The following is a 23,187-nucleotide window of genomic DNA, read 5'->3' as shown; positions in this document are numbered from 1 at the left end:
GTACCCGGTCCCTGCTTTCTTCCCATACCCCTTGATCCCTTTTAGCCTTAAGAAATATATCCCAACTCCTTCTTGAATATATTTAATGAACTGGCCTCCACCGCCTTCTGTGGTAGAGTTCCACAGGTTCACCACTCTCTGGGTGAAGAAATTCCTCCTCATTTCTGTCCTAAATGGCCTACCCTTTATCCTTAAACTGTGTCCCCTGGTTCTGGACTCCCCGACCATCAGGAACATCCTTCCTGCATCTAGTCTGTCCAGTCCTGTCAGAATTTTATAAGTTTCAATGAGATCACCTCTCATTCTTCTAAACTCCAGCGAGTACAAGCCCAATCGACCCAATCTCTCTTCATACGTCATTCCTGCCATCCCAGGTATCAGCCTGGTGAATCTTTGTTGAACTCCTTCCATGGCAAGAACATCCTTCCTCAGATAAGGCGACCAAAACTGCACACAATACTCGAGATGTGGTCTCACCAAGGCCCTGTACAACTGCAGCAAGACATCCTTGTTCCTGTACTCAAACCCTCTCGCTACGAAGGCCAACATACCATTTGCCTTCTTAGCCGCCTGCTGCACCTGCATGCTTAACTTCAGCGACTGGTGCACAAGGACACCCAGGTCTCATTGCACTTCCCCTTCTCCCAATCTATTGCCATTTAGATAATCTGCCTTCCTGTTTTTGCCACCAAAGTGGATAACCTCACATTTATCCACGTTATATTGCATCTGCCATGTTTCTACCCAATCACCCAACATGTCCAAATCATCCTGGAGTTTCTCGACATCCTCCTCACAGCACACACGCCCACCCAGCTTTGTGTCGTCTGCAAATTTGGAGATATTACATCTAGTTCCCTTGTCCAGATCATTTATATATATATATTGTGAATAGCTGGGATCCAAGGACCGATCCCTGCGGTACCCCACTAGTCACTGCCTGCCACTTGGAAAAAGACCCGTTTATTCCAACATTTGCTTTCTGTCTGCCAACGAGTTCTCTATCCAAGTCAATACCTTGCCCCCAATCCCATGTGCCTTAACTTTACATGCTAATCTCTTATGCGGGACCTTATCGAAGGCCTTCTGAAAGTCCAGATACAGCACATCCACTGGCTCTCCCTTATCTATTTTACCAGTTACATCCTCAAAAAATTCCAGTAGATTAGTCAAGTACGATTTACCTTTTGTGAATCCATGTTGACTTTGTCCGATCCTGTCACTGTTTTCCAAGTGCTCTGCTATTACATCTTCTATAATGGACTCCAGCATTTTCCCCACTACCGATGTCAGGGTTACCGGTCTGTAATTCCCCGTTTTCTCTCTACCACCTTTTTTGAATGTAAGAAGTCACACAACACCAGGTTATAGTCCAACAGCTTTATTTGAAATCACAAGCTTTCGGAGCGCTGCTCCTTCTTCAGGTGAATTTTTTGAATAGTGGGGTAACATTAGCTACCCTCCAATCCATGGGTACTGTTCCAGATTCCATCGAATGTTGGAAGATGATCAGCAATGCATCTACTATTTCTAGGGCCACTTCCTTAAGTACCCTAGGATGTAGATTATCAGGCCCTGGGGATTTATCGGCCTTCAGTCCCATCAATTTCCCTACAAATACTGATTTCTTTCAGTTCCACGCTTTCATCAGACCCTATGTTCCCCGGCATCTCTGGGAGGTTATTTGTGTCCTCCTTTGTGAAGACAGAACCAAAATATGTATTTAGTTGGTCTGCCATTTCTTTGTGTCCCATTATAAATTCCCCTGACTCTGACTGCAAGGGACCTACGCTTGACTTCACCAATCTTTTTCTCTTCACATATCTATAAATGCTTTTACAGTCAGTTTTTATGCTCCCTGCAAGCTTACTCTCATATTCTATTTTCCCCTTCTTAATTAATCCCTTTGTCCTCCTTTGTTGAATCCTAAACTGCTCCCAATCCTCAGGATTATTGCTTTTTGTGGCCAATTTATATGTCCTCTCCTTGGATCTATTGCTATCCCTAATTTCCCTTGTTAGCCACGGTTGAGTCACCTTTTTTGTTTTATTTTTATGCCAAACTTGGATGAACAAATTCTGTAGTTCATCCATGCGGTCTTTGAATGTTTGCCATTGCCTATCCACCGTCAACCCTTTGAGTGACACTCCCCAATCAATCCTACCCAACTCGCGCCTCAGACCATCATAGTTTCCTTTATTTAAATTTAGGACCCTAGTCTCTGAGTTAACTACTTCATTCTCCATCTTAATGAAGAATTCTATCATATTATGATCGCTCCAACCCAAGGGGCCTCGTACAACAAGATTGCTAATTAATCCTTTCTCGTTACATAATACCCAGTCTAAGATGGCCTGATCTCTGGTTGGTCCCTCAACATATTGGTCCAGGAAACCGTCCCGTAAACACTCCAGGAATTCCTTCTCCACAGTATTGTTACTAATTTGGTTAGCCCAATCTATATGTAGATTAAAGTCACCCATGATGACTGCTGTGCCCTTATTGCACGCTTCTCTAATTTCCCTTTTAATGCCATCCCCAACCTCCGCCTTACTGTTTGGAGGTCTATATACCACTCCCACTAACATTTTCTGCCCCTTGGTATTTCTCAATTCTACCCATACAGATTCCACATCATCAGAGCTAATATCCTTCCTTACAATTGTGTTAATCCCTTCTTTAACCAGTAATGCTACCCCACCTCCCTTTCCTTTTTGCCTATCTTTCCTGAATATCGAATACCCCTGGATGTTGAGTTCCCAGCCTTGGCCATCCTTGAGCCACGTTTCTGTAATCCCAACCAAATCATATTCGTTTACCTCTATTTGCGCAGCCAATTCATCCACCTTATTACGAATGCTCCTCGCATTAAGACACAAAGCCTTCAGGCTTGTTTTTTTTTTGAATTATTAGAATTATTATTTACTGTGGCCACGTTTGATTTAAACCGTTGATTTTGTCTGACTGCCACTTTTGTTTTTCTCCTTCCTATCTTTTGCTTTTATCCTTGTTTCCCTTTCCTCTGTCTCCCTGCTCAGGTTCCCAACCCCCTGCCATTTTAGTTTAAACCCTCCCCCAGAGCACTAGCAAACACTCTTTTTTATGAGGTTTGTTTTTAAAAAAGAGTAACTGCCTTGGTCATCCAATATGTGCATGAAAACACCTCGGTTCGTTCAACCATCAGCATTAAACTGTTAGGGTTAACCAAATGGAAAACTACTGTAAAGATAATGGACAACTGAAACCAGAATACCGGTCCCCTTATGCTGTGCAATAGGCTTCTGGCGCCTGTTTGCACCAGACTTAAAAATTTCAGCGTAATTACCTCGCAGTAGGTGGGCAATCATTTGTATGAGGAGGTGAAAGACGCAATGAAGCTTATGTGCAGTCGGAACTTGACAGATCGCAAGTTCGGGATTTAGCGCATGCGGAAAACCTGAACTTGCGGTCAGTTTCAAAGGTGGTATGACGGTGTACTCTGAGAGTACAGTATCATTCCGACCGCAAATTCAGGGCCAGTGTTTGATTGCGTCTCTATAAAATTGCAATGTAATTTTCAATGCTTTATAAACTTCATTTCATTTGAGACCTTATCTGTTGGGGGTCAGTTGATAGTAAATGGCCAGATTAAACCGAATACCCATTTCATCAAAGGTCATTGGCATCACCAGACATTGCCAGCCCAACCGCAACTAAACCACTATTGCTCAAGGCAGATAGCTACTGTGAAACACAGTCAGACATTGAAGAACCCCTTGACTTGGGTACTGAGGATGAAAGTTATATGATCCTTCATTCTTTTAGCTTTTTTACATTTATAGCAATGCCCTAAGTAGCATTATAGTTGAGCCATTAAATCCCTCGGCATCCTGCTACAAGCCAGGAGACTTGGGAACAAAGCAGCAGGAGTAGGCCATTCAGCCCCTCGAGCCTGTTCTGCCATTCAATTAGATCATGTCTGATCTGTATCTTAATTCCATTTATCCGCTTTGGTTCCATATCCTTGTATAACAAAAATTCATTAATCTCACTTTTGAAATTTTCAACGGACCCCCCCGCCTCAACAGCATTTTGGTGGGAGAGTTCCAGATTTCCACTATCCTTTGGGTGAAGATGTGCGTCCTGACATCCACCCCTGAATGAGCTAGCTCTAATTTTAAGGTTATGCCCCCTTGTTCTGGACTCGCTCACCATAGAAATTAGTCAACCCTATCAAATTCTTTAATCATCTTAAACACATCAATTATATCACCCCTTAATCCCCTATACTTGAGGGAACACAAGCCTAGTCTATACAACCTTTCCTCATAATTTAACCCTTTTAGCCCTGGTATAATTCTTATGACCCCCTCCGAGGCCAATATCTCCCTCCTGAGGTGCACTGCCCAGAACTGAACACAGTCCTCCAGATGCAGTCTAACCAGAGCTTTATACGACTGTAGCCTAACTACAGTCTTGCTTGGTCTTTCCAGTTTTCTGGGATGTGATCTCTTGTACACTACCTGGACTACACCAGAGCTAGTTTGGACAAAATAGCTCTTTTTTTAAGCCCTTGCTAGAGCTGGAAAACTATATAGCGTTTTGTTTACTTCTTACTCTTATAAATTGCCTAATGCAGATATACAGCCAGCGCATCGTCCAGATGAAGATTGGGATTTTTCAAGCAAGCTAGGTTAGATTCATCCATATGGTTTATCCCATTTGAATGATGGCCTATTAATTTACCCATTTTCTTTTTTTTGGTGGGGGGAGACACAGATTACTGTTTCCTGCTCAATCCCCATTGGTGGTGTTGAGGCCACGCATCATACTACTGACTTGGCTATTACTGAAAATGTATTTTTCTGCCAAGTAAAATTTATAAACTATTAAGATGTTCTAAATGGTTGGCCAATGGCTGCATGCACAAACAAGAGGGTGATCGGCAGGCATATGTGCTATTTGGTTTAGGATTGGTAGGAAGTTGATGGAATAAGTCTTACTTGAGATCTTATGGAAGACCAAAGCTGAGATGGTGAAACTATATATAGGAAGGACCAAACAAGAAGGTGACAATGGACAGGAAGTTGCGGAGCTCACACAGGAGAGAGAACAATGACATGGTCTTGTGGCTTCTCTGGCTAATTTGCTTATGACACGGGCAAAGAGTTAATCTAGAGTCCTATGTTGAAAGAAACCCATAACCGCATTTCTGCTTGGCACTAAAGCAGTGTTGAAACTGGCTTGCCTTTTCTAATATAAACTACCTATTTGCTAATATTGCTCCAACAATATACAGAAAATGCATCTGTTTGTGGTCTACATTAATGATTTGGATGTGAATGTAAAAGGTATGATCAGTAAGTTCGCAGATGACACGAAAATTGATGGGGTGGTAAATAGCGAGGAGGGTAGCCTCAGTCTGCAGGACGATATAGATGGTTTGGTCAGATGGGCGGAACAGTGGCAAATGGAATTTAACCCTGAAAAGTGTGAGGTGATGCATTTTGAAGGGACTAACAAGGCAAGGGGATACACAATGAATGGTAAGACCCTAGGAAAGACAGAGGATCAGAGGGACCTTGGTGTGCATGTACATAGATCCCTGAAGGCAGCAGAACAGGTGGATAAGGTGGTTAAAAAGGCTTATGGGATACTTGCCTTCATTAGCTGAGGCATAGAATATAAGAGCAGGGAGGTTATGATGGAGCTGTACAAAACACTAGTTAGGCCACAGCTGGAATACTGTGTGCAGTTCTGGTCGCCACACTATAGGAAGGATGTGATTGCTTTGGAGAGGGTGCAGAGGAGATTCACCAGGATGTTACCTGGGCTGGAGCACTTCAGCTATGAAGAAAGATTGGACAGGCTGGGGTTGTTTTCCTTGGAGCAGAGAAGGCTGAGGGGGGACCTGATTGAGGTGTACAAAATTATGAGGGGCATAGATAGGGTAGATAGAAAGGAACTTGTCAATAACAAGGGAGCATAGATTCAAGGTAAGGGGCAGGAGGTTTAGAGGGGATTTGAGGAAGAACTTTTTCACCTAGAGGGTGGTTGGAATCTGGAACTCACTGCCTGAAAGGGTGGTAGAGGCAGGAACCCTCAACATTCAAGAAGCATTTGGATGAGCACATGAAATGCCATAGCATACAAGGCTACGGACCAAATGCTGGAAAATGGGATTCGATTAGACGGGGCTTGATGGCCGGCACGGACGCGATTGGCCGAAGGGCCTTTTTCTGTGCTGTATAACTCTGACTATGACTCTAAATCTTATTGTAAAGAGAGGTGCCATGAAAACAACATTGAGGTACTGTAAATTGGAGTGATGCTGCTTTACCCACAGTAAACAGAACTATTAATCAAGTGACTGCCGGTGTTTATCATCAATTGCACATCATAATGTAAGCATAGTTGCGTTTTTCTCCCTAACCTTTTCCCCATACCTCATCTCTCCTGAAAGATTTGACTCATGTTGGCGTACTGTTTGGGATGTTGGTATTCCCTCCCCCCACCTCCCTCTATCTGGCTGATGCAACTATCACGTGTGAGCCTAAACTATCTAAGCTTTTTGACTATGGGGGAGATCACAATCTAACATCATTATGTACTCAATTGACATCTACGCATGCATACTGCCCTGCAAGGTCATTGGATAGCAGTCAGGTGGAGGAACCCTAACTGACCTTTCTTTCTCTCCGCCCCCCCCCCCCCCCCCTTCCTCGGCCAAAGCCACCAGGGATACAGAGGTCAACGATAGATAAAAGTACTTCCAACCAATGCGCATGACGAGATGATTTGGAGGGTAATGTGCAAAACATCTGCTTGGGAGCTCATTCATAGAAAATGCAAGTGATGGGAAGAATTTTCCAACTATTTCCGTGCAAAGATTAGTTTAGATTAATACATAAAGAGCAGGTATGTTTAGTCTCAGCCTGAAACACTCATGGTATGTCATGTTCTGTATACAATCAAAACTACATCTTTTTAGTATTAAAGAACAATTGCATTTTCCCTCCTAGAGGAACTAGCGTGCACTGTGTACAGTTCACCAGTCCGATGGAGAGATGGTGGGCCACACAATGTTGCTCTGCAGATACGAGGAAGTACCCGGATACGAATGCTTCGCAGTAACATTGCCAGGTCTCTACACTCTACTTATTTTGCTCGTACAACATGTTTCAGAATAATGGCCTTATGAAACCTCATCAATTGTGCTTTTCATGGTCATGTCTTGCATCTACTGGGAAGAAAGTGAATGTCTGCCTTCAGTAATAATGCAGCATGTCCTATTAAAAAGGAATGAACAAAGGGAAAGTTTAATTTTATAAACTGCATCCACTATAATGTCTGCTCAAAACTCAGTACTGATCTTCGGACATTCCAATGCATCTTTTCCAATTTGAGGGCTAAAAATTTTGATCGATCGTTTTTGAATAAAATTAAAGTATGATAAGCAGTTGTCACTCAGCAAAGAGTGAGTATACATTGAAAATATAAAATGTTACTGGCAGAGGGCTGCACGCCGAACAGGATCCTGAGAGTTTCCATGGCACTTTTTGAAGAGGAGCAGGGAAGTTCTCCCCAGTGACCTGGCCAACATTTATCCCTCAGCCAGCACCACCCAAAACCGAATATCTGGTCATTTATCTCATTGTTGTGTGTGGGATCTTGCTGTGCACAAATTTGGTGCCACCGTTCCCAACATTACAACAGTGACTACACTTCAAAAATATTTAATTGGCGAAGAAGTGCTTTGGGATGTCTTGAGGTCATAAAATGCATGATATAGATGCAAGTTCTTTCTTTGAGTGGGTTGCCACAACTGTGACTCTTCATGTACTAAGAGACATGAAGGCATGTATAAGGCATGTTGTGTTCTCGCCTTATACAGCAAGAGGTTAAACACTTAAAAACTAAAACTTCTCTGTGACGAAGGTGCATTTAGTCTACTGTTTTATGTTATAGAGTTAATGGACAAGAAAAGGACAAGTGGAAAGGAGAGCCTAGAGCCCATCAATGAAAACTAGAATAGTTAATTACTTGGTAAAAGATAAATATAAAATGTTAATAAGTGTGTGAACCTAAGCACAGAGCAGTGGATAGGAATCATCTGGGGAAAAGATCATAAAGAATGACTTTCACAAAAAGATCAAAATGGGAGGATCTTCTACAGGCAAGTGCTTTCCTTGCAAAGTTTGTTACTCCCTCCTTTATGTCTGAGCGGTGCAATTTATTCAAAATCTCCTGTTGGAAGTCATTACATACTAGTTTTCATAACTTTCATTTACATAGCATCTTTAACAGAAAAACTCCAAGTGTTCTGCATGCACACCAATTCCTGTTGGGTTAATGTAGGCACTTGCAGTTAGATGGTGCACTCAGATTGGATCTTTTACCAACCTGACTTGTTTGGTTTCCTTCTGAGTGGAGAACTGCACTGCTGCAGATTGCTCGGAATGAAAAATGTTTTCCTAAATTACGTGGTTGAGATAGAAAGGCAAGGGAGTAGTAATTTGCACTGAGAATACTTTCCCCATAAATAACAACCACTTGCATTTATATAGCGCCTTTAACATAGAAAAGCATCCCAAGGCACCCCACCAGAGCGCAGGTGATTAAAAGCTTGGTTAAAGAGGTAGGTTTCAAGGAGGGTCTTATAGGAGGAGAGAGGTGGGAAGACACACAAGTTTAGGGAGAGAATTCCAGAGTTTAGGGCCTAAACTGCTAAAGAGACAGCTGCCAGTGGTGGGGCGAAGGAAGTGGGGGATGCATAAGAGGCCAGAGTAGGAGAAATGCAGATTTTCCCACTGAGGTACTTGTCCATTAAATATAATAGTTACTGGGATTCTTGATAACTGTAGAGTGCTAGACTCCAATAGAATCTTTACCAGGCAACTACTTCAAGCCATTGTTTAATTCGTGGCAGGGTGGAACAAAGAGAAGAAAGTTAAAACCTAACCTGTCCTGCAGCACCGCTGACATCTGTCAGTGATAAAGCCGTGCTGAAGCCCCCAGCCCACCCCATTCCTCTCTCCAATTCTAATTAAACGTTGCACCCAAAGTGTTAACTTTTCCTCCTCTTTCAGATTCTGATCGGCCTATAGTGTTTGCCTCGTATTTTCTGTTTCCATTTCAGAAGTTTCCTTGTTGGGAGTGGGGAGGGGAGACATAAAAGTTTGTGATGTTATTATGTGGGACAATGCTCCTCAATTAGCCAAACAAAAATGTACTTTCTGTGTAAAATTAGCCCAACAATTAAGAAATGCCAGCTCCTTGCTTAAGCTCAATGGTTTCTTCATTATTTATAACTTTTTTTGTGTAATAAACCCCAGTAAGGATTATACTTTTCAAATGAGCAAAACTATAAGAAAATGGGATGGCACAGTGGATTGCCAAAATATGTTTCTGACCCGAGTTCAGGCCCCATCCAGCCTTCTCTCTTTACCAGCTGTACGAATCCATCAGGAAATAAACTTGGGCAGGCTCGACTCATTTCCTAATGAGTGCAAGCCCACCACATAAAAGCATTGAATTGGCACATTCAGATTTCCATGAGGGAGGCTATTACTGGAGATGGATAGAGTGCTGTGTTGCAGCAGAGGTGCTTCTCAAAAACAGAGGGTTAAGACATCTTGTTGGGACAAAGTGGAGGGGCTTTACGCTTCATAAGTGCGTAATGCTGAATTTGGGTGTCAAAAGTAGAAAACTGTTCTGTTTCACCAGCACAGGCTTCTCGTACATTGATGTGCACAAGAAATGCTGATAAATGTGTCTGCTTTGCTTGTTCTCGATAGGTTATGTGGTGAGAATGGCAACATATTGCTGTATTACACAATAGAAAATTCCAGAGAGTACCATAAGGAGGAAGAAAAATACATAGAAATAGATCCAGAGGTAAGATGAATAGTCCTGAGTTCATTTGTTACAATGTAAAAAAAAAAAAAAAATGCTTTTATTTTCATTGGGATTTTCTTTCAAAGTTTGGTCATCTGTACAGATAGCCAGAAAAATGATTGCTGGAGCACCCTACCAGTTTGTGTTTGTCATCTGGGTACAGGAAACTTTTGATTTACCGGCACCTAAATAACCGGAAATCTCGGTTAACCGGCAAAATTCAGGAGTAGGTTCATACTTCATATTACTTGCCTTCCTCGATCTGTTGCTGTGCAAGGGTGTGGCTGCAGCTGTTGCTAAGCTACAGAGACGCTTGGAACTTGTGGCCATTGTTCTGCACCTGTTGCTAAGCCACAGGGTTTGTTGCTTTATATGGAGCTCTCATCTCTCCGTATCTTTTACTATAGCTCTCGGTTATCCGGAAGTTTTGATGAACCGGCACCACGTCGGTCCTGTTGGTGCCGGATTTTAAAAAAAGTTTCCTGTAATATGTTGACCGTCGGTGGAAGGTGTAACCTGACATGCTTAAAGGACTGAATAAGAAGTACATTTCTACAAACATAAAATGTTCACCTTTCTCTTCCAGCTTGCTGATGGGGTGGAGCTCTTGGTTTGCTCATACCCACAATATATAAAGGTTGATAGCCTTCCAGCTGGAAATCTTGATGACAAGGTATGAAATCTCTCGGGTAGAGTTCAAGCCCAAGAAATATTTGCTTGTCTGATCTGTGCTAAGTTATCTGATCTCAACTGGGACGGCACAAGCTGTGCTACAATAAGAAATTGGATAAGTATCTACATAGAATTACATAGCATATAGAGCACAGAAACAGGCCATTCGGCCCAACCAGTCCATGCCGGTGTTTATGCACCACTCGATCCTCCTCCCATCCTTCCTCATCTAACTGTATCAGCATAACTCTCTATTCCCTTCTCCCTCATATGCTTATCTAGCCGCCCCTTAAATGCATCCATACTATTCGCCTCAACTGCGCCCTGTGGTAGCGAGTTCCACATTCTCACCCCTCTCTGGGTTAAAGAAGTTTCTTCTGAATTCCCTATTTGATTTCTTGGTGACTATCTTGTATTGATGGCCTCTTGTTTTGCTCTTCCCCACAAGTGGAAACACTGTCTGCGATTTCCCCTACCTCGGCGGGTCCTGACCCCACTGCTGGCTCCAGCCCGCTGTCTAAAATGATATTCCCCTGATTCGGCTTGTTAAGCCCGCCCAGCACGTTTACCAGCCAATTGAAGGTCTGATAATGTCATTTGATGACGCGTCATCAGCCTGTTTCCTTAAAGGGACCATGCACAAATTTAGTTAGACAGTTGTGCTGTCAGTGTTCTACAGCATTAAGGTGCTGCAAACACTGACAAGCACTGCACAGAGGTGCATGGCTGCACCCAGGCTCTCCCATGACTCCCTCCATATGCTTATGGAGCACGCAGGGAGGCTCTTCCTTCCAGTGGGCAGAAGAGACCTCCTCAGGAGACCAACGCAACCTGGTTGCACATTGCACAAGAGGACACAAGCAGGGATGTCGTCAGGAGGACCAGGCTACAGTGGCGCAAACCTTTCAATGATCTCAGTAGATCACGAAACGTGAGTACAAAGCCACACTCGACCTCATCCTGCTGTGCCACTCATCACATACCCATCACTCTGCCTTGCCTACCCTACTCATAAGAACATAAGAAATGGGAGCTGGAGTAAACCATTTGGCCCTTCGAGCTTGCTCTGCCATGCAACAAGATCATGGCTGACATTCTACCTCAACTCCACCTTCCCACGCTATCCCCACATCCCTTAATTCCCTTTGTTCCCAAAAATTTATCGACCTCTAGCTTGAATATACTCAACGACAGCATCCACTGCTCTCTCGGGTAGAGAATTCCAAAGATTCACACCTTTGAGTGAAGAAATTTCTCCTCATCTCAGTCCTAAATGGCCTACCCCTTATTCTGTGACTCTGACGCCATGTTCTAGGTTCCCCAGCCAGGGGAAACATTTTCCCAGCATTAACCCTGTCAAGCTCTAAGAATTTTTATATGTTTCAATTAGCTCACCTCTCATTCTTCTAAGCTCTAAGGAATAGAGGCCTAGTCTACTCAATCTCTCCTCGTAGGGCAATCCCCTCACCCCAGGTACCAGTCTGGTGAACCTTCGCTGCACTCCCTCGAAGGCAAGTATGTCTTTCCTTAGGTAAGATCAGAACTGTACACAGTACTCCAGGTGTGGCCTCACCAATGCCCTGTTTAATTGTAGTAAGACTTCTTTGGAGAAAAATTGGCTCGTGCCCCCTTTGGGGTACTAAAGTAGCGCCCCGAAAAAGTTAACACCCCGGCGCTCGAAATTCAATGGTAGCGCTCCAAGCAGGAGGTGGGGCGCTACTGGAAGCGCTCCCCCTCCCCCCTTGGGGCACTCCCATTGAATATCGCAGCGCTACGAGCAGCAGCGCCTGCCACGTTGGCACGTAGCGCCGCTGTACTACAGGCCTCCCCTGATTAAAGGGGAGGGGTGTAGTGCAGCGCGCGCCGGGGCCCTACTGGACCAGCAGGGAGCGGGGTGGCAGCAAAAGAGCCCGGCACTCGAGGAGTGCCAGGCTGAGCGATCGCGGCCAGCACGCCGCAGGAGGAGACGAGAGGGAGGCAGGTGCTGGCAGGCGGCCCAAAAAAAAAGGGCCGCCCGGCACCTAGCCTTTAATTTACGCTGCCCCAGCCGCAAACACAGTACCCTGACCCTGTCGGATATAGCGACCGGCGGTAGGTCAGGGGGCGCGAGTCAAGTTTGCGGCTGGGGCGCTGCGCACAGCGATGAAGTCATTGCCGGAGGCGCAGCGCTGCCGCAGGACTATCGCCGCCACTAACCTCCTGCTGAATTTTGCGGGAGGAGTTAGCGGTGCCACGCCCAGGCGCCAAGTGCTTTGCGCCCCCCGTTAGCGCCCTCTCTGGGCGCTAACGGGAGGTGCAAAGCAACCGAATTTCCCCCCCCCCCCTTTACTTTTATACTCTAATCCATTTATAACAAAAACTAACATACCATTTGCTTTCGTAAGAACATAAGAAATAGCAGGAGTAGGACATTTGGCCCTTCGAGCCTGCTCCGCCATTCAGTAAGATCATGGCTGATCATCTACCTCATAGAGTCATAGAGTTTTACAGCACAGAAAGAGGCCCTTCGGCCCATCGTGTCTGCGCCGCCCATCCATCCCTGTCCAGTCTAATCCCATTTTCCAGCATTTGGTCCATAGCCTTGTATGCAATGGCATTTCAAGTGCTCATCCAAATGCTTCTTGAATGTTGTGAGGGTCCCTGCCTCTACCACCCTTTCAGGCATTGAGTTCCACATTCCAACCACCCTCTGGGTGAAAAAGTTCCTCCTCAAATCCCCTCTAAATCTCCTGCCCCTTACCCTGAATCTATGCCCCCTTGTTATTGACCCCCCTACTAAGGGGAAAAGTTCCTCTTTGTCTACCCTATCTATGCCCCTCATCGTTTTGTACACCTCAATCAGGTCCCCCCTCAGCCTTCTTTGCTCCAAGGAAAACAACCCCAGCCTGTTTAGTCTTTCTTCATAGCTGAGGCGCTCCATCCCAGGTAACATCCTGGTGAATCTTCTCTGCACCCTCTCCAAAGCAATCACATCCTTCCTATAGTGAGGCGACCAGAACTGCACACAGTACTCCAGCTGTGGCCTCACCAGCGTTTTGTACAGCTCCATCATAACCTCCCTGCTCTTATATTCTGTGCCTCGGCTAATGAAGGCAAGTATCCCATATGCCTTTTTAACCACCTTATCTACCTGTTCCGCTGCCTTCAGGGATCTATGTACATGTACACCAAGGTCCCTCTGACCCTCTGTACTTCCTAGGGTCCTACCACTCATTGTGTATTCCCTTGCCTTATTTGTCTGTCCAAAATGCATCACCTCGCACTTTTCAGGGTTAAATTCCATTTGCCATTTTTTCCGCCCATCTGACCAACCCGTTTATATCGTCCTGTAGCCTGAGGCTTTCCTCCTCGCAATTTACCACCCCACCAATTTTCGTGTCATCTGCGAACTAACCTCATCTCCACTTCCCTGCACTATCCCCATATCCCTAAATATTCAAAAGTCGATCGATCTCTGTCTTGAATATACTCAACGACTGAGCCTCCACAGCCCTCTGGGGTAGAGAATTCCAAAGATTCACCATCCTCTGAGTGAAGACATTTTTCCTCAACTTAGTCTTAAATGGCTGACCCCTAGTTCTAGACTCCCCAGCCAGGGGAAGCATCCTCCCTGCATCTACCCTGTCAAGCCCTGTAAGAATTATGTTTGTTTCAATGAAATCACCTCTAATTGCTTGCTGTACCTACATGTTAACTTTCTGTGATTCATGTACAAGGACACCCAGGTCCCTCTGAGTGCAAACATTTCCCAGCCTCTCACCATTCAAAAAAATTCCGCTTTTTTGTTTTTCCTACCAATGTGGATAACTTCACACTTCCCCACATTGTATTCCATTTGCCATTATCTTGCCTACTCAGTCAACCTGTCTATATCTCTCTGCACGATAGCAAAATACTGCGGATGCTGGAAATCCAAAATAACAGCAGAAAATGCTGGAAAAACTCAGCAGGCCAGGCAACATCCGTGGAGAGAGAAATAGAGTCACCGTTTCAGGTGAACCCTTTGTCAAGACTGTCTTGACAAAGGGTTCACCCGAAACGTTGACTCTATTTTCTCTCCACGGATGTTGCCTGGCCTGCTGAGTTTTTCCAGCATTTTCTGTTGTTATTTTATATCTCTCTGCAGCCTCTTTGCGTCCTCCTCACAGCTTACTTTCCCACCTAACTTTGTATCATCAGCAAACTTGGATACGTTACACTCAGTCCCTTCATCTAAGTCGTTAATATAGATTGTAAATAGCTTAGGCCCAAGCACTGATTCTTGCATTACCCCGCTTGTTACAGCCTGCCAACCTGAAAAAGCCCCGTTTATTCGTACTCTCTGTTTTCTGTCCATCAACCAATCCTCAGTCCGTGCTAATATATTACCCCCAATCCCATGAGTCCTAATTTTTTGTAATAACCTCTTGTGTGGCACCTTATCGAATGCTTTTTGGAAATCCAAATACACTACATCCACTGGTTTCCCCCTTATCCATCCTACTAGTTACATCTTCAAAAAACTTTTAACAGATTTTTCCAACACGATTTCCCTTTCATAAAACCACGTTGACTCTGCCTAATCATATTATAATTTTCTAATTGCCCTGTTACCACATCCCTAATAATAGATTCTTATATTTGCCTACTGCTGATGTCAGGCTAACTGGCCTATAATTGCGCATTTTTTCCTCTTACTCCATTCTTAAATAGCGGGGTTATGTTTGCTACCTTCCAATCCTTGGGGACTGTTCTAGAATTCCCTAGATTCTAGAAGATTAATACCCGTGCATCCACTATCTCTGCAGCTACCTCTTTTAAAACCCTAGGCAGCAGGTCGTCCGGTCCTGGGGATTTGTCGCCACTTAGTCCCATTAATATCTCCAGTATTATGTCTTTACTAATACTGATTTCTTTAAGGTCCTCATTCTCTCTCTACCCTTGGTTCCCTATTATTTCCGGAATTTTTTTGTGTCTTCTACTGTGAAGAGAGATACAAAATAATTCTTTAATGTCTCTGCCGTTTCCTTATTGCCCATTATAATTTCTCCTGTCTCAGCCTCTAATGGGCCCACATTTACTTTCACTAATCTCTTCCTATTTACATACCTATAGAAACGTTTACAGTCTGTTTTTATGTCTCTCGCTAATTTGCTCTCATTCTTTTTGCTCTTTCTTTATCAATTTCTTGGTCCTCCTTTGCTGAATTCTAAAATCCTCCCAATCCTCAGGCTTACTATTCTTTTTGGCAACATTATAAGCCTCTTCCTTTGATCTAATACTATCTTTAACGTCTCTTGTTAGCCATGGTTGGACCACTTTTCCTGTGGGGTTTTTCTGCCTTAAAAGAATGTATATTTGTTGTAAATTATGTATTAATTCTTTAAATGCTAGCCATTGCTCATCTACCATCATACCTTTTAATGTAGTTTCCCAATCTACCTTCGCCAGCTCGCCCCTCATACCTACGTAGTTTGCTTTGTTTAGATTTAAGACCCTAGTTTTGGATTTAACTAAATCACTTTCAATCTAAATATAAAATTCTATCATATATTATGGTCACTCTTCCCTAAAGGCCCCTTTACTACAAGGTTATTAATTAACCCTTTCTCATTGCACAATACTAGATCTAAAATAGCCTGTTCCCTAGTTAATCAACATACTGATCTAGAAAGCTATCTTGCATACATTCCATGAATTCATCCTCCACACTATTACTGCAGATTTGATTTGCCCAGTCTATATGTAGATTAAAGTCCCCCATGATTACTGTAGTACCCTTGTTACATGCGCCTCTAATTTCCTGATTTATACTCTGCCCTACATTACACCTACAGTTTGGGGGCCTATAAACAACTCCCACCAATGTTTTCTGCCGCTTGCTGTTTCTTAGCTCCACCCAAACTGATTCGACTTCTTGATTTTCCGAGCTAAGATCCTTTCTCTCTACTGTCTTTATCCCATCCTTTATTATCAGGGCCACCCCTCCTCCTCCATTTTGCCTATCTCTTCTAAAAGTTAAGTATCCTGGAATATTTAGTTCCCAACTTTGGTCACTTTGCAACCACGTTTCCGTAATGGCTATTAGATCAAACCTATTAATTTCTATCTGCGCTATTAATTCATCTATTTTGTTGCGAATGCTTTCCGCATTCAGATGTAGTGCCTTTAGCTTTGACTTTTTTTCTATTTTTTCCTGATGTCACCGTAGTCACTGATGCATAATTACCTTTGTTACTCTCTCTGTCCCTTCCTGACCCACTCTGCTTATTTTTACCCAAAACTCTGCTCTAGAGCCTTGACATTGTTCTTGCTACTTTTAAAGTTACTTTTTCCTGAATCCTCACCCCCCCCCCCCACCCCTTCATTAGTTTATTGCCCTGTCTACTCCCCATGAACTGAAACCCCTTCCTCCCACACCACTCTTTGAGCCATGCATTTAAACCTCTAATCTGTTTGTCCCTATGCCAACTTGCGTGTTATTACCTTTGAGGTTCTGCTTTTTAATTTGGATCCTAGCTCCTCAAACTCCCTCAGCTGAACCTCATTCCTAGTTCTACCTATGTCATTGGTTCCTATGTGGACCACGACAACTGGATCCTCCCCCTCCCATTCCAAGTTCTTCTCCAGCCGCGAGGAGATATCCTTACCCCTGGCACCGGGCAGGCCACACAGCCTTCGGTACTCCCTGTCGCAGCTGGAGAGAACAGTGCCTATACCCCTGACTATACTGTCGCCTACCACTACCACATTCCTTTTTACTCCCCCCCCCCCCCCCCCCCCCCACTTGAATGGCCTCCTGTACCACGGTGCCACGGTCAGTCTGCCCATCCTCCCTGCAGTCTTAGTTCTCGTCCATACAGGTAGCAAGTACCTCGTACCTGTTGATCAAGATCAAGGGCTGAGGCTCCTCCATCACTATATCCTGGGTACCCATACCTTCCTGACTTGCAGTCACACCCTCCTGTCCCTGACCATTGACTAACTCTAAAGTACTGCTTAACCTAAGGGGTGTGACTGCCTCCTGGAACAAAGTGTCCAGGTAACTCTCCCCTTCCCTGATGAATCGCAGTGTCTGCATCTCGGACTCCAGCTCAACAACTCTGAGCCGAAATACCTCAAGCTGCAGGCACTTAGCGCAGATGTGGTTGCTCAGGATCTCATTGATCTCCACCAACTCCCACATGCTGCAGTTATGGCACACCACCTGCCACCAGGTAACCTTATTTTATTTATATAATTATTCAGCTAGTTTAAGTTAATTTAATAAAGTACTGTAATAGCATTTATTATTCTCCCAGCTCTTAATTTAACCCAGTTCCCTAACATCCTTACTCTCCCCAACTTACCTTGCACCTCCACCCATCCCTCTCTATCTACATTATCACTTCCCCATCTCAATAGCCACCCCTCACATTCACCCTCATCCTAGTCCAATCATACCAACTAACAACACACAAGGGTAGGCAGTTGGGTGTTTTATGCAATTTTCTGTTAATGTGGTGTCAAACATTGAAACCTTTATTTTCAACACTTTGCGTTCTTGGACAGATCTGTGTTCACCTTTGGAAGTGGCTTAGTGAGTTGCAGTGAATGGGGAGACATAGCAATGGTCATGAGTATGAAAGGAATAGCTTGGTCATTGTCGGGATGCTTTATGGTGTTGGTGTGGGGTGGTGCCAACCTGGCACATCATGTGGCAGCCAGGGTGTACAGCGTCAAGTGAAGTAAATCTGACCACGGTGAGGCCATCCTTGGTTGGGTGCTGATGCTCTCTGTCCTGTTCAGCATCAGGTGATTGTGGAGAAGGTTGGATGTTGTTGTTGGTGCTGCAGGTGTGCCTGGTGCTGCTGGTGTTGGTGCTGATCGTGGCGGGATTCTGAGGACCAAGATGAGAGATTTTCAAGGGCACTGATGCTGACAATAGATGGCAGGTGAGGTTGAGATGACAGAAGTGATCTGTCAGTGGTGAGAGAGGTTGTTCCAATGCGGTGACACTGGATAGAGAGTTTACTCCAAACACTTGCAACCTGCATAAAGCTCAATCTGTCTTCCAAATGCAGTGAGTGACAGCTTCTGAGCTTGGAAAGTGAACAGCTGTGAGATGGGAGCTTTTTAGCACATTTGCAGCTGTCAAGTAATGAGATGATTCCATGGTCATACAACTCCCGACCTGCTTACCTGACGTGATCCCCGAGCAGCGTGGACCCCATGGGCAACCTCGTAAAATGTAAAAGTGAGCTCAAAATACTTTTTAATGGGCTGTTAACAAGGTCATAATGACCTGAATTGCCTCCCCCACCGCTGCATTACTGGTCTGTTCAGCGCTGACAGACCCGACATCTGGGAAAGGCGTGTGGTAGCGGGTTGACAGGGTCTCGGCCCGCTGTCAACAAAAAAAAATTCCCACCCGACCCGCCACCGAACAAGCCCGCTGACCCCCCCCGAAAAATTCCCCCCTCTTGTGTCTACTCTATCAAAACCTTTCATAATTTTAAAGACCTTTATTGGGTCACCCCTCAGCCTTTTCTTTTCTAGAGAAAAGAGCCCCAGCCTATTTTTTCCTGATGGGTATAATCTCGCATTTCTGGTATCATCCTTGTAAATCTTCTCTGCACCCTCTCCAGTGCCTCGATATCCTTTTTTATAATATGCCGACCAGAACTACACACAGTACTCCAAGTGTGGTCTGACCAAGGTTCGAGACAAGTTTAGCATAACTTCCCTACTTTTCAATTCTATCCCTCTAGAAATAAACCCTAATGCTTGGTTTGCTTTTTTATGGCCTTATTGACCTGCGTCGCAACTTTGTGTTTTGTGTATTTGTACTCCCAGATCCCTTTGCTCCTCTACCCCCATTTCATTCTTATTTTCCAAGTAATATGTGACATCCTTATATTTCTCACCAAAATATTTGGAAAGGAATACTATCCACAGGGAAAGGAATACTATCTACAGAAAAAGGGGAGGGGAATGGGATTAGGATTAGAGTATAGATAGCTCCAGTTACAGAGCTAACATGGGCACAGGTATAATAGGCCAAATGGCTGCCTCTGGTCTGTGTCTAGCTGGTCACATTTGGTACAGTGATAGGGTGGCTCGAACCTGTCCCTGCACCCTTCGCTTAGAGAGGGAAAATTTGAACAGAGTTCCAAATCCTGTAACTAGCTGGTGACTGCTGCTGGAATGTGCACATGGTGGATGAGGACAGAATCCGGATTGGCCGTGATGACCTGAGGTGGAATAGCCTGCCAAGACTCCCTCTGTAGGCTCACTCAAACAAGGATGGCCACATAACTGTACCCCAGATGGTGTCAACACCTTAGGAAGGAGGTGTGAGAGGTTTGGCTGAAAAAAAGAGGTGGGAGAGTTGGGGCAGGGGGAGGGGTACAGTTGGATTTAAGTTGATGAGTCCCGATCGAGATAATTGAATGATGTATAGAACATAATGGTTCCTGAACGTCTATGTTAAGGTAGGTCAATGCCAGTACATATGGATTTTCCATCAGGAAACTGTCAAAGCCTTAGAGAGGGTGCAGAGGAGATTTACTGAAGGAAAAAAATTTGCATGAAGGAAAAAAAATTGCAGGGCTACGGGGAAAGGGCGGGGGAGTGGGACTAGCTGAAGTGCTCTTGCGGAGAGCCTTGACGGGTCGAATGGCCTCCTTCTGTGCTGTAACCATTCTATGATTCTACTAGAATGGTACTAGGGATGCGGAACTTTAGTTACATGAAGAGACGAGAGGTCGTTCTGCTTAGAGCAGAGAAGGTTAAGGGAAGATTCATGTTCAAAATCATGAAAGGTTTTGATAGAGTAAATGAGGAGAAACTTTCCAGTAGAAGGGGGGTCGGTAACCAGAGGACACAGATCTACGATACTTGGCAAAAGAACCAGAGGGGAGATGAGAATTTTTTTTACGCAGTGAGTTGTTATGATCTGGAACGCACTGCCTGAAAGGGCGGTGGAAGCAGATGCAATAATAACTTTCAAAAGGGAATTGGATAAATACTTGAAAGGGAAAAATTTGAGGACTATGGGGAAAGAGCAGGGGAATGGGACTAATTGGATAGTTTTCAAATTGCCGACACAGGCACGATGGGATGAATGGCCTCTTTCTGTGCTGTATCATTCGATGAGAGAGTCCTGGCTGATATCCCTTTTCCACAGCTGTGTGGCATTAAGGCCAATTGTAGCACTTCAAATACTGTCCCAGCTAAGATCAGCTAACTCAGCACAGACTGGAGGTTAAGCCTCCAGATGTTCCTAGGTTGTATGGCTCAGTATCACGTCAGGCATTTACGCACTAAGCCATCAGGGGAGCAGTTAAATGTGTTTTGAATCATCTGATAACTAAGTGAAGCTATGAAGACCTGCGTTGCCAACACCCGCCATTCTACTTCGATAAGAACACAGTGCGTTAAAGCAGTTTTATTTTGTGATTTTCATGCAGTGATGTAAGTTTTTTGCAGTAGTTGTATTTTTTTAGTAGGAGTGCACATTGTTTTTATTCATCCAGCCATCATCGATCGCATGACTCTTTTAGCTGACTCAAGTTATTTATATTTTGTAAATAAAACTGTAGCAGTGCAGAATTTTGTGAATGAAATGATGCACTTCATTAATTTTTTTGCCAGTATATTTCCTCCCTTCCTCTTTCCTAAAGTTGTTGACTTCTTTAGGGGATTGTTTCCACAGATGCTGCTTGCCTCCCAGTACCTCACCCATGTGGCCATTATTCATACATGGACCATGACATTTGAGTGTCAGCCAACTACTTAAACATGCAGGGTGTTGTCCTGTCCTCGCCCAATAACCACATAAATCCTTTCAGCTCAATAGTGATCTGTAGTGGGAACCCAGGCTAATTAATCCCCCACCTAACCGAGAGACTCTAAGGCTAATTGCAGCAACCTTACTGTCATAGGTCAGCTAACTCAGCACAGCCCAGGTATCAAACCTAGAGCTTTAGTACTCTTGTATGGCACGGCTATTCACTGGAAGCTCTCAGTAATTTTATTTTTACTTTTTTTTTGTCTTGGACTTTGTGATGCTTCAATACTTTCAATTTGAGAACCATTGGCAATTTTTTGTGTAGTGTTTGAGTTTATTACTGCATGTTTTTAATTATCACTGCTGCTTAATGGGCTCAGGTGACTTTTGAATTCCCTTTTTTATAAATAAAATTGGTTTATACCGTTGCCATTAAGCATCCATATTTTATTTAAAAAATGAAAACATTGCTAACCATCCTGCCTTTGTGCTTTCCTTCTTTCTACAGATCTCCTTAGCTGCTGTCTTGTATGAGAAAGGTCTGCTGATGACTGAATATCCGCTAGTGCCTAAGAGGGACTGATCTTTACTGGAGCTGGACCTTTTAAAAAGAGCTTCATATCCAGTTATAGTCTCTTTCACATTAGCATAGAATTGTTCATTGTACAAAATACTTCAGATTTGATTTAAATAGTTTTTTTCCCATGTTTGACTAGTCTTAAACCTGCCCCTTTTTTATGTAATAATCAGATACTGGTTTAATGGACGATCCTATGTATTTTGCAGTGCTTTATATGTATATGTACAGCAAAACGTTTAAGTTTAGTGAAGTAGAGATGTGCACGATATGCATGAGTATTTGAATTATGGTTTTATAATTGATACCACGATATGAGGTTTACAGAATGCTCTGAAAAACTAACTATTAAAAGAAATTATGTAACCTTCTCGGTTTCATACTTTGGTGGAAGGGGGAGGAGCAAGAATGATGAAGCACGCTTAAAAAATACTCCATTTACTTGAAAACTTGTACTCCATATATTTGAAAAGGAAAAATGCGCATGGTTATGGGGAAAGAGCAGGGCAGTGAGACTATTTGGATAGCTCTTTTAAAGAGCTGGCACAGACCTGATGGGCCGAAGGGTCTCCTGTGCTGTATGATTCTATGATTAAATGGATGCAGCTCAGTTATTTTCAATTGGATTAGTAGGTTGCATCACCAAGAGCTGCTAGCATAGAACAATATACAAAGTGCAACTGTCATGAAAAGTGATGTTTATATCTGAGTATTCTCATTAATTTTCACCCCCTGCTTCAAAAGGTGTTGACTTCTTGTTGGATTATGACTTCACTGGCACTAGTTTCCCTTGCATACTTGACAAGTGGCTATTAAGAAAAAAAACTTGCATTTGTGTTTTTCACATCCTCAATGTCCCAAAGCACTTTACAGCCACTGAATTGCTTTTGAACTGCTGTTATACCGGCAAACACAGCAGCCAGTTTGCACACAGCATGGTCCCACAAACAGCGATGAGCTAAATGATGAGTTGATCTGTTTTTGGTGATGATACTTGAGGGATGAATGTTGGCCAGGTCTCCAGATGATCTCCCCTGCTCTTCATAGTATCATGGGATCTTTTACATCCACTTGATGGGGCTCTCGATTTGATGTCTCATCCAAAAGACAGCACCTCCAATAATGCAGCACTCCCTCAATACTGTACTGAAATGTTGGCTGAGATTTTGTGCTCAAGTACTGGAAACCTGGCTTGGGGTTTGAACTCAACTCAACTCAACATTTTGCCTTAGCAGCAAGAGTGCTACCACTCAGCCAAGCTGACACCTATTCACATGCAAGACTTGACCACAAATGCCAGTAGGCTATGCAA

At 43.9% G+C, this 23,187-nt stretch overlaps 1 protein-coding gene across 3 annotated transcripts in view; it reads left to right on the top strand.

Annotated features, from left to right (window-relative positions):
- riox1 (ribosomal oxygenase 1) overlaps positions 1–22,241 on the top strand; it is a 72,895-nt gene extending 50,654 nt beyond the window's left edge. For 2 of the 3 annotated variants that reach the window (XR_015075947.1, XR_015075945.1), the window contains 5 exons: positions 7,002–7,122; positions 9,777–9,876; positions 10,463–10,549; positions 18,316–18,461; positions 21,807–21,893. Coding sequence is in view for 1 of the 3 variants with exons in the window: in XM_085980017.1 (XP_085836143.1) it covers positions 7,002–7,122; positions 9,777–9,876; positions 10,463–10,549; positions 21,807–21,881 (383 nt within the window). In the remaining 2 variants the exon portion in view is untranslated. Of the gene's footprint in view, positions 1–7,001; positions 7,123–9,776; positions 9,877–10,462; positions 10,550–18,315; positions 18,462–21,806 lie in introns of all 3 variants that reach the window. The other variant, XM_085980017.1, reaches the window with a different exon arrangement.
- The last annotated feature ends 946 nt before the right edge of the window (positions 22,242–23,187 follow it).

Source organism: Somniosus microcephalus, chromosome 3 (assembly GCF_052327205.1).
Source record: "Somniosus microcephalus isolate GS21.2 chromosome 3, FLI_Smic_1.0, whole genome shotgun sequence".
NCBI lineage: Eukaryota > Metazoa > Chordata > Chondrichthyes > Squaliformes > Somniosidae > Somniosus > Somniosus microcephalus.
The sequence above is the reverse complement of the archived record's forward strand: the minus strand, read 5'-3'. Positions and strand labels throughout refer to the sequence as shown.